At 45.8% G+C, this 17,500-nt stretch overlaps 1 protein-coding gene across 12 annotated transcripts in view; it reads right to left on the reverse strand.

The window, feature by feature from the left end:
• The window catches only part of add1 (adducin 1 (alpha)), a 55,382-nt gene that overhangs the window by 9,864 nt on the left and 28,018 nt on the right, over positions 1-17,500 (reverse strand). For 8 of the 12 annotated variants that reach the window (XM_052458479.1, XM_052458480.1, XM_052458484.1 and 5 more), the window contains exons 3-12: positions 16,244-16,406; positions 13,257-13,408; positions 12,801-12,881; positions 10,341-10,490; positions 9,939-10,082; positions 9,405-9,503; positions 7,957-8,124; positions 7,238-7,585; positions 4,370-4,465; positions 3,992-4,084 (exon numbers count right to left, since the gene is read on the reverse strand). In XM_052458479.1, the coding sequence (XP_052314439.1) occupies positions 3,992-4,084; positions 4,370-4,465; positions 7,238-7,585; positions 7,957-8,124; positions 9,405-9,503; positions 9,939-10,082; positions 10,341-10,490; positions 12,801-12,881; positions 13,257-13,408; positions 16,244-16,406 (1,494 nt within the window). The remainder of the gene's footprint in view (positions 1-3,991; positions 4,085-4,369; positions 4,466-7,237; positions 7,586-7,956; positions 8,125-9,404; positions 9,504-9,938; positions 10,083-10,340; positions 10,491-12,800; positions 12,882-13,256; positions 13,409-16,243; positions 16,407-17,500) is intronic. The other 4 variants (XM_052458481.1, XM_035759216.2, XM_052458488.1 and 1 more) reach the window with 1 other exon arrangement.

The raw sequence follows: 17,500 nt of genomic DNA on the forward strand, positions 1-17,500 counted from the left end.
GTGATCATTGGCCTCTACCATAAGGACACACTGATACACCGTGATCATTGGCCTCTACCATAAGGACACACTGATACACCGTGATCATTGGCCTCTACCATAAGGACACACTGATACACCGTGATCATTGGCCTCTACCATAAGGACACACTGATACACCGTGATCATTGGCCTCTACCATAAGGACACACTGATACACCGTGATCATTGGCCTAAGCGAGTGCATGGAACTCAATGTCCAATGCAGCCGTTGACCTTGATCAACCAAGTAAAAATACATAAAGCAGACAAATAAAAACAAAGAAAAATCTGGTTCTTTCAAATCCCAGTCATCTCTCTACTCAGCCTGTCTGCCTCCCTTTCTATCGGGCTTGATTTGAGTTACAGCTAGTGAAGTGCAACATTGTATCTAATCAATCAACTGGATCAGTCCTGAAGCTCTCTAGCAAACATGCAAGATTGTATCAACTATTCTATTCCAGGCCCTCAGAGTTTCCCACTCCAGTGAGCTCGTGGCGGAGATCTTTGTGGCTATACTCGGCCTTGTCTCAGGATGGTAAGTTGGTGGTTGAAGATATCCCTCTAGTGGTGTAGGGGCTGTGCTTTGGCAAAGTGGGTGGGGTTATATCCTTCCTGTTTGGCCCTGTCCGGGGTTATCATTGGATGGGGCCACAGTGTCTCCTGACCCCTCCTGTCTCAGCCTCCAGTATTTATGCTGCAGTAGTTTGTGTGTCGGGGGGCTAGGGTCAGTTTGTTATATCTGGAGTACTTCTGTCTTATCCGGTGTCCTGTGTGAATTTAATTCTCTTTCTTTCCCTCTCTCGGAGGACCTGAGCCCTAGGACCATGCCTCAGGACTACCTGGCATGATGACTCCTTGCTGTCCCCAGTCCACCTGGCCGTGCTGCTGCTCCAGTTTCAACTGTTCTGCCTGCGGCTATGGAATCCTGACCTGTTCACCGGACCTGCTACCTGTCCCAGACCTGCTGTTTTCAACTCTCTAGAGACAGCAGGAGCAGTAGAGATACTCCTAATGATCGGCTATGAAAAGCCAACTGACATTTCTTCCAGAGATGCTGACTTGCTGCACCCTCGACAACTACTGTGATTATTATTATTTAACATTGCTGGTCATCTATGAACATCTTGGCCATGTTCTGTTATAATCTCCACCCGGCACAGCCAGAAGAGGACTGGCCACCCCTCATAGCCTGGTTCCTCTCAAGGTTTCTTCCTAGGTTTTGGCCTTTCTAGGGAGTTTTTCCTAGCCACTGTGCTTCTACACCTGCATTGCTTGCTGTTTGGGGTTTTAGGCTGGGTTTCTGTACAGCACTGAGATATCAGCTGATGTACGAAGGGCTATATAAATACATTTGATTTGATTTATGGGTGGTAAAGAATAAATCATGTATTTGTTACTTACTTTGTGAGGTGAAGAAAAAAATGACTGAAGCTCAGCTTATTAGTGGTGGACGTGGTCACTGAGAATACGAAATGGGCACATTCCTACAATTGCACCAGCATGCCAAGTAGGCTACTTATGTGTGCTCAGGCATTAAGTAGACAGAAAAAAACAGACACGTGCTCATTACTCACATGGAGCACTCCAAACAACAGACAAAACAACTCTTAAATGATGGTTATGAAATAAACCAATAAACGTTTCAACTCTGAGAATGAGAAATGACAGTAGGCCTAATTAGTAATACATACATTTCTGTTAATGCATTGTAACAAAATGAGGGAGATTAACGGTTCATTTACTGCTGGCAACATATGTAATGGCGAATTGATCAAAATAAACAAACAAACAAACGGCAAACAATTTACCTAAAACAATAAATGTGTAAGAATTGGCAGAAGACAGCCGAATGGATTCATTCTAGAGATAGTCGCACCTGTAGGCTATTTTTGCCACACACAACTCCTCATCCTCTTGTCTCAACATTTTAAATGATACTCCAGACACATCGTCTTCACATATTTGAGAGGTTTTTCCACTGACAGCTGCAACTCAATAATCATTACATTTACATTTAAGTCATTTAGCAGACGCTCTTATCCAGAGCGACTTACAATCATCTAGGCCTTTTGTCACGCGCTGCCTATGGAAGACTTCCTCATGCAACATTCCTCTTCTGTTCTATTGGTTTTCATATCAACTTTCTTTCGTTGTGCAGAAGCCAAAAGGAACAATCCTAGTCATATTAGCAACCCATGCTAGTTGTTGTATCTTTAGATTCACCCTCTTTCTAAATTTCAAACAGGGATTGTCATCTCGGTCCTATTCCGCTCATATCATATGCGCTGTTTAGAATGGTGCATTGCCCCAATTTGCATTTTGGTAAATGTTTGAAAATTGAGGTTTTATTGGCTGCTTCATTACAGGAGTTGCATGTTTTGTTAAGATGAATTACCATAATCTAAATGTGATTTCTGTCATTATGAGCATCGTGGATGGAGGCTCTAATAGGTTACACACCCAATGCGTGGGTCTGGTGAATTTCTTTAAATTAAAATGTTCCCGGTCACGTTGTCCAGCGCCACATTTTCCTAACAGAAACCCTGCCGTACACACACACACGTCCATACAGTACACACACACACGTCCATACAGTGTACACACACACACACGTCCATACAGTACACACACACCATACAGTACACACACACACACACACACACACCATACAGTACACACACACACAGTACACACACCATACAGTACACACACACACACCATACAGTACACACACACACACACACACACACAATACAGTACACACACACACCATACAGTACACACACACCATACAGTACACACACACACACATACAGTACACACACACACCATACAGTACACACACACACACCATACAGTACACACACACACCATACAGTACACACACACCACACACACCATACAGTACACACACACACACACACACACACCATACAGTACACACACACACACACACACACCATACAGTACACACACACACCATACAGTACACACACACACACACAGTACACACACACATGCAGAGTTTGTTTCAGTGAGGAAAATGGGGCAGTCAAGCATGATAATGGTAAGAAAGATGCCAGGCCCATGCATTGCAAGACCACACTTCACATAGAAGTGTGAATGTACTGAAAACACAAACCGAGTGCAAAACATAAGACAGTATATTTCAATCATATCTCTCAAATGACGCTACCAACAGTTACAGCTAAACAGTGAAGAAACAGTTCAGAGACAACCAGCAGTTATTGTTCGATTCAGGTAACAATAAAGGTCCTAAGGTTTAGAACATAAACACTCCAACAGTGGCCTCTGCAATCTCCTCAAAAACGAATTCTCTCACAGAGAGAAATAAGCGTGTAAGTTAACACAATTTGACTAACAGCAAATGAGTGGGATCCAACCAAGGTCAGATAATGAACAGGACCTCAGAGGGTAAACCAACAACATGCAAACTCAACTCTGAAGTCATGAAAGCAATCTGACAGACCTGAAGGCTAACAGCATGTTGGGGTTAGCCAACAAAAGGACGCGGCAAACCCAAAGGAGATGAACACAACCCGGCCTGTGACGCAGCATGAGGTTTACCTCTGACCGCCATGTTACTTACCTGCCACACTGAACTTCTCTGTGGTCAAAGAATAAGGTAAGTTAGGTTCACTTAAATATCAGCGGGGGGGGGTGTCAGGTCAGACTTGAGTTCAAATACTATTTGAAATCATTCAAATACTTCTAGCATTTGCTTTAGTGTGCTTAGAGTGCGGGGTTTGCAGTTTTGGAACGATTGTATTTGTTACATTGCACCAGGTAACTAAATCCAGCCCAGTTTAAGCATTTTTTACGATTTCAAATAGTATTTGAATGCAGGTCTGACTCAGGGTAAGCAGCACACATATTGCCATTTTGCAGGGGTTGCCTGGCTGTGGGGCGGTGCGTAGTGCAGGAGGGGTGGGGCGCAGGAGGGACTCACCTGGATAAAGGAGCGATCCACCATGCTTCCAGCACACAGCACCTGGGACTCTGGCCCTGCCGTTGTGATGTCCTTCAGGTTCTGCTCTCTGATCTAGAGGACGGTGGTAGTCGACAGAAAGAGAGGTTTTGGATACAAAGCCACGGTCAAGACAGAAAAACATCTAGATTCTCTACCCTTCTCCCGAAGTGTGCACTTGTACATGACCTCTCATGACCTCTCATGGATTTATCAATGGTGGAATCTCCCTTTCTAGCAATCCTTACACAAATCCAGTGCTTTTAAATCCATAATGGAGAGTGTGCAAGAGAAATACCCACTTCGGGAGTCGATGGTCGAGACCAAAGCCATGTTGAAATGACTGTATCAACATCATACCTTGTTCCTCATCTCCAGCACCTCCTTGGGGTTTGTGTTGAGCGGGACAAACTGATTGGCCACTGCAGCCTGTCGCATTCCTTCCTCATTTGTCCACTGTAATCACCATACCAACAATTAAAATAAACAAAATGAGGCAGCCAAAATAACATGGGGAAAAAAAAGCAAACAAAATCTAGAAATATACAGACTATGCAGGCTTTAAAGAACTATAATAAATAGGTCATGCTTTTCAAACAGAAATAATGGGGGAGAAGGTACAAATGATTCTGTGAAGGAGTTCTATATATATATTACACCTGGAGGCAGTGAACCAATGATGATGCACCTTTTGTCAAGATGGCTCGCTGTTACAACAGTTCTAGTCAATGCTTTTCAGTATCAAGTTACCCTATCCCATTACCTAAAGCCCAAGCATCTGACCCTTTCTTATTGACTTGATGGAAATGTGTAGGCCCTCCTACATTACTCGAAGATGCACCATCATCATCATCATCATCATTGATACTCTTGCGGTTAGATTTCAATAACAGATACAAATGACAACAAAAAACACAAAAGAGCAACTGAAGGCATCACAAGATGACAAGAGACTGTGGAAGACGAAGGGGTGAAGAAGTGGAGGGGTGAGGACGTGGAGGGGTGAGGCAGGGGGTGAGGACGTGGAGGGGTGAGGCAGGAGGTGAGGATGTGGAGGGGTGAGGAGATGGTGCTGGCTTACAGTACAGTAGAAGCTATGTGGACCAGCGAGACAGTGGCAGTTGGGTGAGGCGTGAGCATCACCAAGTCATTTCCCAGGCTAACGTAACGTACAGTAATAGTAACAGGACAACAGGGATAAAGAGAGAAACACAACGACAGACGAGACTCGTCCACCACTGACTGAAAAACTAATTGGAGAAAAATCTAAAATACAAGTTAAAGGGTCTTTAGTTTACGTTTATATATAAAGGGATGCCCTGGCTTCTATGGTATTTTCATCTACTACTGACATGTTTTATATGACAGAAGTAGAAAACAACTAAGAAGAAATACTCTGGAGCTTTTGGAAGGTAATGAATAGGACTGTTTCTGGAGTTCTTGCCAGAGTTGTTTAGACCTGAACATAGCTAACGCTCAGCCCGAGGCTCAGCCCGAGGCTCAGCCCGAGGCTCAGCCCGAGGCTCAGCCCGAGGCTCAGCCCGAGGCTCAGCCCGAGGCAGAGGAAGAAAATAAAAAATAGGAGACCTTTCTTTCTCAGACACAGATAAGATTGAATGAGCAGCAAGTAAATCTAACTTAAGCTTCCGTGCACATCAGTGCTCTTTTAGAAAAGTTACTCTGCATTTTTCCTTGGAGAAGCATGAGCTATGGGTTCTTTTCTGCTGAGGAAATGTTTCGGCTGAGCTGTATAAAAGCAGTTAGGTGCAAAATCAAAAAGAACTAGATGAGGTAGAGGCAAAGGGTACCTGCATGGTTTGTAGCTAGGATAGGAACATGGGATGGACATGTAAACATGATATACTCACTGAATATGTACTGAGTCTCACAACAACACTTTCTCCTACTTTCCCAGAGGAGATAATCGTTTCAGAAGTTAGACCGGTCAAATGTCCTTTTCTTTTTTCACCCACTATACAAGTCCTCTCATGCACTGGAACACTTTAGGAGTTTTGAGTATTTTTAAAAAAACCGAAATGAAATTTGGAAAGAGGGGAACTAATATGGCATGTTATATCATTAGGGGCATTTGGGGGAATGGCTGAGAATTGGGGAATAGAGGGGGAGGAGTCATAAAAAAGCAAGCTATGACTCATGGAATTCCGATTCCATACCGAAAGCAGAGTGGTCTTGAGCACTATACACCCCGTCTTTCACTTTAACTGTAAAAGCTCCACATGTGATTAGCGGTCTGGCTGATTAGGTCACTTCCTGTGTGCAAACATCAAACAATGCTAAAAAATAAAAAAAGGGGCATGCTAGCTTTAAAGTGCATCTAAAAACAGGGATACTGTCTATAAATTCAGTGTGTGATTCTGTTAGATTAGCTAGTAATCATTATATTGTCATACCCTCATCTCATTAACTGCAGTAAAATATGTTGTGCAACACATCTGAACATTGAACAGTGTGAGGTTTGCTTTAGTAAATGAATCCATCATTATGCTTCAGTTTCACACTGCAATAACGTCCCTGGGTGCACAGTTAGAAAAGCTACAGACGCACAACACCAGACAGAAAGGAACGAAAAGAACTCCAAAGCAGCAGAAGTGGTTGGTTAGCAACATCAGAGCCACGCCCACATCACTCTTCCTCCCAGCAAGCACCCATAATGCATCTGACTACTCATGCAACACAGCATGCGCTGGACAGCTGGGCTGGCACCCTAAAGCTCTAGGGAACAGAGGATGAAAAGAGGAGGAGTGGGACTAACAGAGGAGAGAGAGAGAGAGAGAGAGAGAGAGAGAGAGAGAGAGGGATCAACTGCTTAAGAGAGAGGTTAGTAGAGAAAACTACTTTAGACAGAGTGGGGATTAGGAACAAAGAAGTTAATATTCAAAGGAATGGAAACGGAGAATTGAGAAAATGTATAAATCTGTCTTAAACAGTTAAAGCAGTGTTGTCTTTTGGACTGGACAGAGAGACAGACAGACAGAGACAGAGACAGAAGGGTTTAAACAGACTGGCTGGAGACAGAGAGAAGGGTTTAAACAGACTGGATAGAGTATTAATACCAACACTGGAGTCATCTGGAGAAGTAGATATATCACACGTTCTAACTACATCCCAGGATCCATTTCCCCCCGAACCTTAGAGTGCCAACCCGCTGCCCGTTCATCAAATAGCTGAACTGTATGTCTAACTATGAACAATAAGGTAGGCACAGACCAAGCAGTTGGTAATACAGCTTGGCACGCAGACACCGGACGAGAGAGACTGCAGCAAGGGTTTGACGTGATCGTGTGTAATGTTCGTCCACACCTTAGTCTTCGACTTGGGGCTGCCACCGTCGGGCCCTTCCTCGTAGGCCTCTTCCGGCCGGCCCGAGTTGAGCCAGCCGGTCTTGTCGCGCTGCTGCCTCTGAAAGCTGAGTTTGAGAGGGGAGCGAGCGCCCGAGTCACTATCCTCGGCATAGGAGTAGCCCGTGGCTGAGGGAGCGATCTCTACGTCGCTGCTGAACTTTTTAGCTTTGTCTCTCAGGGCAGGGCACCTGTAGGGATAGCCCGTCCTGTAGCCCTAGAGAGACGGAAACACAGTCAGTTAGATGGTGTTGTGGTAATACAGTGAGGATAACGCAGTGAGGATAAAGCAGTGAGGATAAAGCAGTGAGGATAGTGCAGTGAGAATAATGCATATCAAACCCTGTAGTTAATAATCTACAGTATCAGTCACTTAATCTTACATGAATATCTTGAAACGACTATGAAAATATATATTTTTCCAGCATTGTATGGAAAGTTAAGACTAATTGTACAGTAGAACATGAACTTACATATTTCACACCATTTTTTTGGTGTAGTTTATCATTCTGTGATTGTATGTGTTCATTTCATCTATTGTCATGCAATGTTTTTCTAATAAACTTGAATAGGGCCGTTCCTTCCTACCAGGTTATCCAGCATCCTCATGTAAGCCTCAAACTCCTGCTCCCCCACCAGCCACTTGGGGTGTGTGGAGCCCTCGACATGCTCAGAGCACCGCGGCCGAGCCTTATACTTAGCAGGGTCCAGCATCACCAGGTTATCAGGCCCTCCTGCACTGGCTAGGGTGCGCACCTGGAAACACACAGACACACAAAGTCATTCAGTCACAGTCATGTCACATGCAGAAGAAAGTATTCTGTTGGGTATGAATTGCTCTGCATCACACTTGGCAAATGCTCACAGAGCTAGCATTGTGTCTGAGTAACAATATAAGCCTCTCTTTATAATAATACAACACAACGTATCATTTATTGAAGGCTGGGAGCAGCATAGGAGCAGAGCAGCATAGGAGCAGCGCAGCATAGGAGCAGCATAGGAGCAGCATAGGAGCAGCATAGGAGCAGCATAGGAGCAGAGCAGCATAGGAGCAGCATAGGAGCAGAGCAGCATAGGAGCAGCATAGGAGCAGCATAGGAGCAGAGCAGCATAGGAGCAGCATAGGAGCAGCATAGGAGCAGAGCAGCATAGGAGCAGAGCAGCATAGGAGCAGCATAGGAGCAGAGCAGCATAGGAGCAGCATAGGAGCAGAGCAGCATAGGAGCATAGGAGCAGAGCAGCATAGGAGCAGCATAGGAGCAGAGCAGCATAGGAGCAGAGCAGCATAGGAGCAGCATAGGAGCAGAGCAGCATAGGAGCAGCATAGGAGCAGCATAGGAGCAGCATAGGAGCAGAGCAGCATAGGAGCAGCATAGGAGCAGAGCAGCATAGGAGCAGCATAGGAGCAGAGCAGCATAGGAGCAGCATAGGAGCAGAGCAGCATAGGAGCAGCATAGGAGCAGAGCAGCATAGGAGCAGCATAGGAGCAGAGCAGCATAGGAGCAGAGCAGCATAGGAGCAGAGCAGCATAGGAGCAGCATAGGAGCAGCATAGGAGCAGAGCAGCATAGGAGCAGAGCAGCATAGGAGCAGAGCAGCATAGGAGCAGAGCAGCAGAGCAGAGCAGCATAGGAGCAGAGCAGCAGAGTAGCAGAGCAGCAGAGCAGCAGAGGAGCAGAGCAGCATAGGAGCAGAGCAGCAGAGCAGCATGGAGCAGAGCGTCTGCTAGCAGACTTAAATGAGAGCAGCATAGGAGCAGAGCAGCATAGGAGCAGAGCAGCATAGGAGCAGAGCAGCATAGGAGCAGAGCAGCATAGGAGCAGAGCAGCATAGGAGCAGAGCAGCAGAGCAGCATAGGAGCAGAGCAGCATAGGAGCAGAGCAGCAGAGCAGCAGAGCAGCATAGGAGCAGAGCAGCATAGGAGCAGAGCAGCATAGGAGCAGAGCAGCATAGGAGCAGAGCAGCATAGGAGCAGAGCAGCTGCCCTGGAACAGATTCTCACAAAAATCCAAGTAGGAGCTGAAAGCAGTGTCCTACCTGGATCTCACATGCAGTGACCAGGTTGTGGATATAGTAGAAGGCTTCCTCCACAGTCTCCCCAACAGACACCAGACCATGGTTTCTCAGGATCAGGACCTGGGGGACAAATACAAAACACAGGTGCTCAGTATACCTACACTCGCTTGTAGCTTGTCCCAATTCATTCCCATCGCCCTCGGCATTAAACCTGAGCGGTTGTAGATCTATAAAAGGCAATTACACTGCTTATACCGATCCAGACATTTTAGATCTGTGAACACTATACCAGGGCCCTCCACTGTTCCTGGAGAGCTACCGTCATGTAGGTTTTCACTCCCACCTTAATCTAGCAGAGGGTAGCTCTCCAGGAACAGTGTTGGAGGGCCCTGCACTAGAGAGAGTTCGGGCCAAGGGGAAGGACTCGAGTGTGACACTCTCTCACAAGAGGGTTAGGGCCAAGGGGAAGGACTAGTCTCTCTCTCTCTCTCTCTCTCAAGAGGGTTAGGGCCAAGGGGAAGGACTAGAGTGTGACACACACTCTCCCTCCGATACCTTGCTAGTTGGGCCCAGGTTTTTCTGTATGAGGACGTTCTCCTCCTCGTCTATGAGGATGCCGTGGTAGTCATGGTAGGCCACCTCCCCCAGGGTCAGGGCCTCTGGAGAGATGGGCAACAGGCCACACTTCATGGCCGACACCTGAAACACAGACAGACTGCAGTTATTCACCACCACAGATCGGGTAGTTGACAACTGTTACTCATGTTTCCTGCCAAATTCATGGGAAGAGACGAGTGACACTTATTTCAAGACCCAAGTTTTACCAAAACTCATATCACTAAGAAGAGCATGACAATGTGACCAGTATATACCCTTTTCACACTACTGAGCCAAACCGATGTACTGAGCTGCTCTGGTTGTTTCCACAACTGTTGCTAGAAATCACTGGAAACTTACTGCAGCTCCAGCCGGTGTGTGAACATGTACGATGCACTTGATGTCTGGCCGAGCTGCGTAGATGGCGGAGTGGAGAGTGAAGCCAGCCTGGTTGACCCCCAGGTTGGTGCTCCCTCGGTCCACTATCTCCCCTTGTGTATTAATCTTAACCTAGGATGTGACACAGAGTTTAAATGATCAGACACATTACAATGTAGCTCAATGGGATGGGACCAGACAGGCAACAGTGAGTCCATGCCTTATGAAAGCCCACAGTGATGCTATAAAATTATCAAAAAGTGAACAATTATTATAAAAAACAGGTTGTTTGGTTCCTCAATGCTGATTGGTTGATACTGTATGTGAGATTTGTGGTACAACTCCCCCCACAAAATACCACAACCTGTTAATGTGATAATTCCACTGTCCCACAGCCCAGGCAGGAAATGAATAAACTTAATCTCACTCAGCATCTATACATTACTTTTCCATGCTACTATTATTTTTGCAACAGTTGGGGGTTGTATAAATCTGCCCGTCTGCCACTATGACCTGTGCAACAATGTATCATTTAACACATAAGATCACTCCAGTGTCAGTAGACTAGCTAGCCCAAGAATGAACGTGAAACTAGCTAGCTAGCCCAAGAATGAACGTGAAACTAGCTAGCTAGCCCAAGAATGAACGTGAAACTAGCTAGCTAGCCCAAGAATGAACGTGAAACTAGCTAGCTCGGACGCGCCAACCAAAATACTTGTTGCCTATGTAGGCCTATTGGATAGGATTAGTTATTGAAGTTCATCTCTTTTTAATCATTGAATCTCTGCTAGCTAGCTACAAGCCAATTATTTGTTTAGCATAGCAACGTGGAATGAATAGAATGATTCGAATGAATAACTGGGTCAAAACATGAGAAAAAAAAACAACCAACTCGCTTGGGTAGCAACTTCAGAATGCAAAACAAATGTACTCATTATTAATATTTGGTCAACTGTTTTAGACAATCAATAATGCCATCGAACACAGGTAGTTTCGTCTGACAACTCCCTCAAAGGGCTGTATCCCTTGGCTTCACCTCAGGCCTCAGAACAGCCCATGTCAGGAGTTGTCACACGCAACTTCTCAGGTATTATTGCTAAAATAGATTAATCTAAACAAATAACATATACCTTGGATAGGACCAGACAGGCAGCAGAAAGTCAATGCGATGCTAGCCTGAGTCCCAGATCGGTTTGGGCCGCCTTGCCAGATTTACAGTAGAAATTGGCAAGACAACACGAACTCAGCGTCAGTGAAATTAACAGTCTAAACAGATGATACAGGCAGAGGACCAAGAGTTGACGGCAGCTTCGGCCTTGAAGGACCAGTGACTCAGCATGTACAGTGCCTTCAGGAAGTAATCATAGCTCTCGACTTAATCCACATTTTGTTGTGTTTCAGCTTGAATTCAAAAATGTTCCAATACCCCATAAAGACAAAGTGCAAACATGTTTTTATACAGAAATATCACATTTGCACAAGTATTCACACCCCTGAGTCAATACTTTGCAGAAGCACCTTTGGCAGTGATTACACCTGCAAGGCTTTCTCGGTAAGTCTAAGAGATTTGCACACCTAGATTGTGCAGTACAATATTTGCACATTGTTCTTAAATTCTTAAAGCTCTGTCAAGTCAGTTGTCGATCATTTTCAATTTTTGCCATAGATTTCCTCGCAGTGACTGTTGGAAAACAGACAACCAGGTTTTCCTCTAGTATTTTGCCTGTGCTTAGCTTTATTCCGTTTATTTTTATGCTCCCTAGTGTTTGCCGATGACAAGCATACCCATAACATAATGCAGCCACCACCATACTTAAAATTATCAACAGTTATGAAGAGAATAATTTTATTCTGTACAGGCATCCTTCTTTTCACTCGGTCAATTCACTCTGTCACTAACACAGGTTAGTACGGTAGAGTACATGTTGCATTAATATGTTTGTTCAGTATAGTTAAAGTTTTGGTCCCATGTTTCATGAGCTGAAATAAAATATCCCAGAAATGTTCCATACGCACAAAAAGCTTATTTCGCTAACATTTTTGGCATACATTTGTTTATATTCCTGTTAGTGCGCATTTCTCCTTTGCCAAGATTATCCTGACAGGTGTGGCATATCAAGAAGCTGATTAAACAGCATGGTCATTACACAGGTGCACCTTGTGCTGGGGACATCAAAAGGCCACTAAAATGTTCAGTTGTCACAGAACACAAATGTCACAGATGTCTAAAAAAAAAAATGCTGGCATTTTAACAATTGATTTGCAGGTAAAATTACAAGTTGGACAACCTCTGTGTTTGGATGATGGAGGATGAATGACAATCGCTCATTTAATCACTACTTGAAACGCATAACATAAAATGAACATATTCTATTAGTTCACAGCGTTGTCACACATTATGCAGGCAGCTGTTAAGAGTGAGACACTGGGGGAGAATCTTACCAGACTGGAGGCGGAGACTTCACTGTACAGAAGCCCAAAAGGGACAATCAGGAACCTCTCCTGATCTGAATTCACCCGTACCTGGAAGACATGAGTGCAGATGGTGGTCTTAACAAGTAACAAACAAACAAACAAACCTAGGGAATTACACCAAATGGCTCACATACACTAGAATGCAGTTGTTAATATTTTTCACATTCTTTTGATGTTTCATCAACAATATAATGCTTACTCAACTAATTTTACCAAACAAGACAACTCTACATTTTCCTGCTGAGCTTTCTGAAAAGATATTCTGCAGGTTAAATGTGCAAAAGCACTACAATGTACTGCAGTAAAATAAACAAGATCCTGTCCTACATATTTCTTCTGGTGTTTCATACTGGCTAGGAGTCTGTTTTAATAACATTGCAGTGGATAAAGCCACTAGAGAAGTACATTAGAAGGCTGTCTTACGGTTAAGTGGTTGTAGATGAGCTGGGACCAGCCGAAGAGGTCTGTCAGGCGGTAGAAGGCGGCTAGCTTACAGCGGAGCAGCTTCTCTCCCTTCTCATAGGAGATCGAGTCAGATCCACGCAGGTCATTCACTGGGGTTACCATGCCCAGACCTGTAAAGGGAGAGAGAGAGAGCGAGAAACAGAGAAATATTTGCACATCGTTATAAAACACTGTATTTAGACAATGTGAAATTTGAAACATCTCTATTCCTTTTGAACTTTTGTAAGTGAAATATTTACTGTTCATTTTTCACTTTTGGTTTATTATCAATTTAATTTGCTTTGACAATGTAAACATATATGTTTCCCATGCCAATAAAGCCCTTTGAATTTCATTCACTCACCTCAGTCAACAAAGAATGTCAATTTAAACAGAGTCTATCCGTCTATAATTACAAAGCGTCTATGGTTAATGTAGTTGCATTCTACAACACTACTACCGACCTCTGAACTCAGCGGAGACCATCTTGGCCTGAGGGGACCTAAGTGCTTGACGTATACTGTGCGTAAACACACAAAGCAGCATGAATGTGTAAAAGCTAGGTACACTAGGTGCTGGGGTACAGTGTACTAGCTAGGTACACTAGGTGCTGGGGTACAGTGTACTAGCTAGGTACACTAGGTGCTGGGGTACAGTGTACTAGCTAGGTACACTAGGCGCTGGGGTATTGTCTACTAGCTAGGTACCCTAGGTGCTGGGGTACAGTGTACTGCACTACAGAATTTACTCTTGGTAGATTGATTCACATCACAGGAGCCAAATGCCTCATACATACCTCCATAACGTATGCATTCAAATGCATTATTGTCAGGGGCTGAAGACACTGGAGAGGGTCATATATACACAACATGACCAAAAGTATGTGGACACCTGCTCGTGGAACATCTCATTCCAAAATCATGGGCATTAATATGGAGTTGGTCCCCCCTTTGCAGCTATAACAGCCTCCAGTCTTCTGGGAAGGCTTTCCACTAGATGTTGGAAAATTGCTGCAGAAACTTACTTCCATTCAGCCACAAGAGCATTAGTGAGGTCGGGCACTGATGTTGGGTCAATTAGGCCTGGCTCACAGTGAGCGTTCCAAATCATCCCAAAGGTGTTCGATGGGGTTGAGTTCAGGGTCTGTGCAGGCCAGTCAAGTTCTTCCACACCGATCTCGCCAAACCATTTCTGTATGGACCTCGCTCTGTGCACGAGGGCATTGTCATGCTGAAACAGGAAAGGGCCTTCCCCTAAACTGTTGCCACAAAATTGGAAGCACAGAATCGTCTAGAATGTCATTGTATGCTGTAGCATTAAGATTACCCTTCACTGGAACTATGAAAAACCATGAAAAACAGCACCATTATTCCTCCTCCACCAAACTGTACAGTTGCCACTATGCATTGGGGCAGGTTGTGTCCACCAAACCCAGATTCGTCCATCGAACTGACAGATGGTGAAGTGCGAGTCATCACTCCAGAGAACGCTTTTCCAATGGCTGCAAGCTTTACATCACTGCAGCAAACACTTGGCATTGCACATGGTGATCTTAGGCTTGTGTGCGGCTGCTCAGCCATGGAAACCCATTATATGAAGCTTCTGACAAACAGTTATTGTGCCCGACGTTGCTTCCAGAGGCAGTTTGGAACTCAGTAGTGAGTGTTGAAACTGAGGACAGACAATTTTTACGCGCTTCAGCACTCTGCGTTCCCGTTCTGGGAGCTTGTGTGGCCTACCACTTCGTGGCTGAGCCGTTGTTGCTCCCAGACGATTCCAATTCACAAAAACAGCACTTACAGTTGACCGGGGGCAGCTCCAGCAGGGCAGAAATTTGTCGAACTGACTTGTTGGAAAGGTGGCATCCTATGACGGCGTGACGTTGAAAGTCAGAGCTCTACAGTACTGCCAATGTTTGTCTAGGGAGATTGCATGGCTGTGGACTCGATTTTATACACCCATCAGCAAAGGGTGTGACCGAAATAGCCAAACCCACTTTGAATGGGGTGTCCACATACTTTTGTTCAGTATATATGTAACAAACTAGTGCTCCGCGAACTAGCTAGCGATTCTACATCATGTACATATAATACTCACTCATGTTGAAGGCAGTCATGCCTCCTTGGGGTGCTGCAGGGTACATGCATCACATATAGCTCATACGGTGTATTTATCTCTGTATACATTTACATTAGATCAGTGTTTCCCAAAGCTCTCCTCCAGTAGCCCCAGGCAGCTACAGACTTGATGTTGTTCCAGAAAGAACACAGCTGATTCAAAATGGTCACCTAATCATCTATCCCCTCATTAGTTAAATCAGCTGTGATACTTTCGTAATACATTAAATACATGGACTGGCTGGGGGTTCTGGAGGACCGGTTTGGACTGGCTGGGGGGAGGACCGGTTTGGACTGGCTGGGGGTCTGGAGGACCGGTTACTGGACTGGCTGGGGTTCTGGAGGACTTTGGCTGGGGGGTTCTGGAGGACCGGTTTGGACTGGCTGGGGGTTCTGGAGGACCGGTTTGGACTGGCTGGGGGTTCTGGAGGACCGGTTTGGACTGGCTGGGGGTTCTGGAGGACCGGTTTGGACTGGCTGGGGGTTCTGGAGGACCGGTTTGGACTGGCTGGGGGTTCTGGAGGACCGGTTTGGACTGGCTGGGGGTTCTGGAGGACCGGTTTGGACTGGCTGGGGGTTCTGGAGGACCGGTTTGGACTGGCTGGGGGTTCTGGAGGACCGGTTTGGACTGGCTGGGGGTTCTGGAGGACCGGTTTAGACTGGCTGAGGGTTCTGGAGGACCGGTTTAGACTGGCTGGGGGTACTGGAGGACCGGTTTGGACTGGCTAGGGGTACTGGAGGACCGGTTTGGGCTGGCTGGAGGAACTGGAGGACCGGTTTAGGAAACACTGAATTAGATTACAATGTGATTTAAGGACTGAAGAGAAAGGTTAACTGTATTCTACTCACTCATGTTGAGTGCAGCCATGCCTCCCTGGGGTGCTGCAGGGTACATGGTGGGGATACTGGTGGTCATGAAGTCCGCTATCTGCTGCAGAGCCAACAGGCTGGTGGGGGTCTTTCCCCTCTTCAGCTGGTCCTGAATCATCGTATCCAGCTCATCACAAAACGCCTGGGGAGTAGACGGGGACACGGTCAGACGGGGACACGGGTCAGGAGGGGACACGGGTCAGGAGGGGACACGGGTCAGGAGGGGACACGGGTCAGGCGGGGACACGGGTCAGACGGGGACACGGCTCAGACGGGGACAGGGGTCAGACGGGGACACGGCCAGACGGGGACAGGGGTCAGACGGGGACACGGGTCAGACGGGGACACGGGTCAGACGGGGACACGGGTCAGACGGGGACAGGGGTCAGACGGGGACACGGGTCAGACGGGGACAGGGTCAGACGGGGACAGGGTCAGACAGCGAAGGCGCAGGACAGGTCAATACACCATTGTTGTCGTTGATGCATTGTAACAGTCACTAGTTGGCTATTCTTAGTTCCCCTACTACAGAATCCATGGTTACTGTTCCCCTACTACAGAATCCATGGTTACTGTTCCCCTACTACAGAATCCATGGTTACTGTTCCCCTACTACAGAATCCATGGTTACTGTTCCCCTACTACAGAATCCATGGTTACTGTTCCCCTACTACAGAATCCATGGTTACTGTTCCCCTACTACAGAATCCATGGTTACTGTTCCCCTACTACAGAATCCATGGTTACTGTTCCCCTACTACAGAATCCATGGTTACTGTTCCCCTACTACAGAATCCATGGTTACTGTTCCCCTACTACAGAATCCATGGTTACTATTCCCCTACTACAGAATCCATGGTTACTATTCCCCTACTACAGAATCCATGGTTACTATTCCCCTACTACAGAATCCATGGTTACTGTTCCCCTACTACAGAATCCATGGTTACTGTTCCCCTACTACAGAATCCATGGTTACTGTTCCCCTACTACAGAATCCATGGTTACTATTCCCCTACTACAGAATCCATGGTTACTATTCCCCTACTACAGAATCCATGGTTACTATTCCCCTACTACAGAATCCATGGTTACTGTTCCCCTACTACAGAATCCATGGTTACTGTTCCCCTACTACAGAATCCATGGTTACTATTCCCCTACTACAGAATCCATGGTTACTATTCCCCTACTACAGAATCCATGGTTACTATTCCCCTACTACAGAATCCATGG

The sequence above is a fragment of the Oncorhynchus keta genome, chromosome 12, assembly GCF_023373465.1.
Source record: "Oncorhynchus keta strain PuntledgeMale-10-30-2019 chromosome 12, Oket_V2, whole genome shotgun sequence".
NCBI lineage: Eukaryota > Metazoa > Chordata > Actinopteri > Salmoniformes > Salmonidae > Oncorhynchus > Oncorhynchus keta.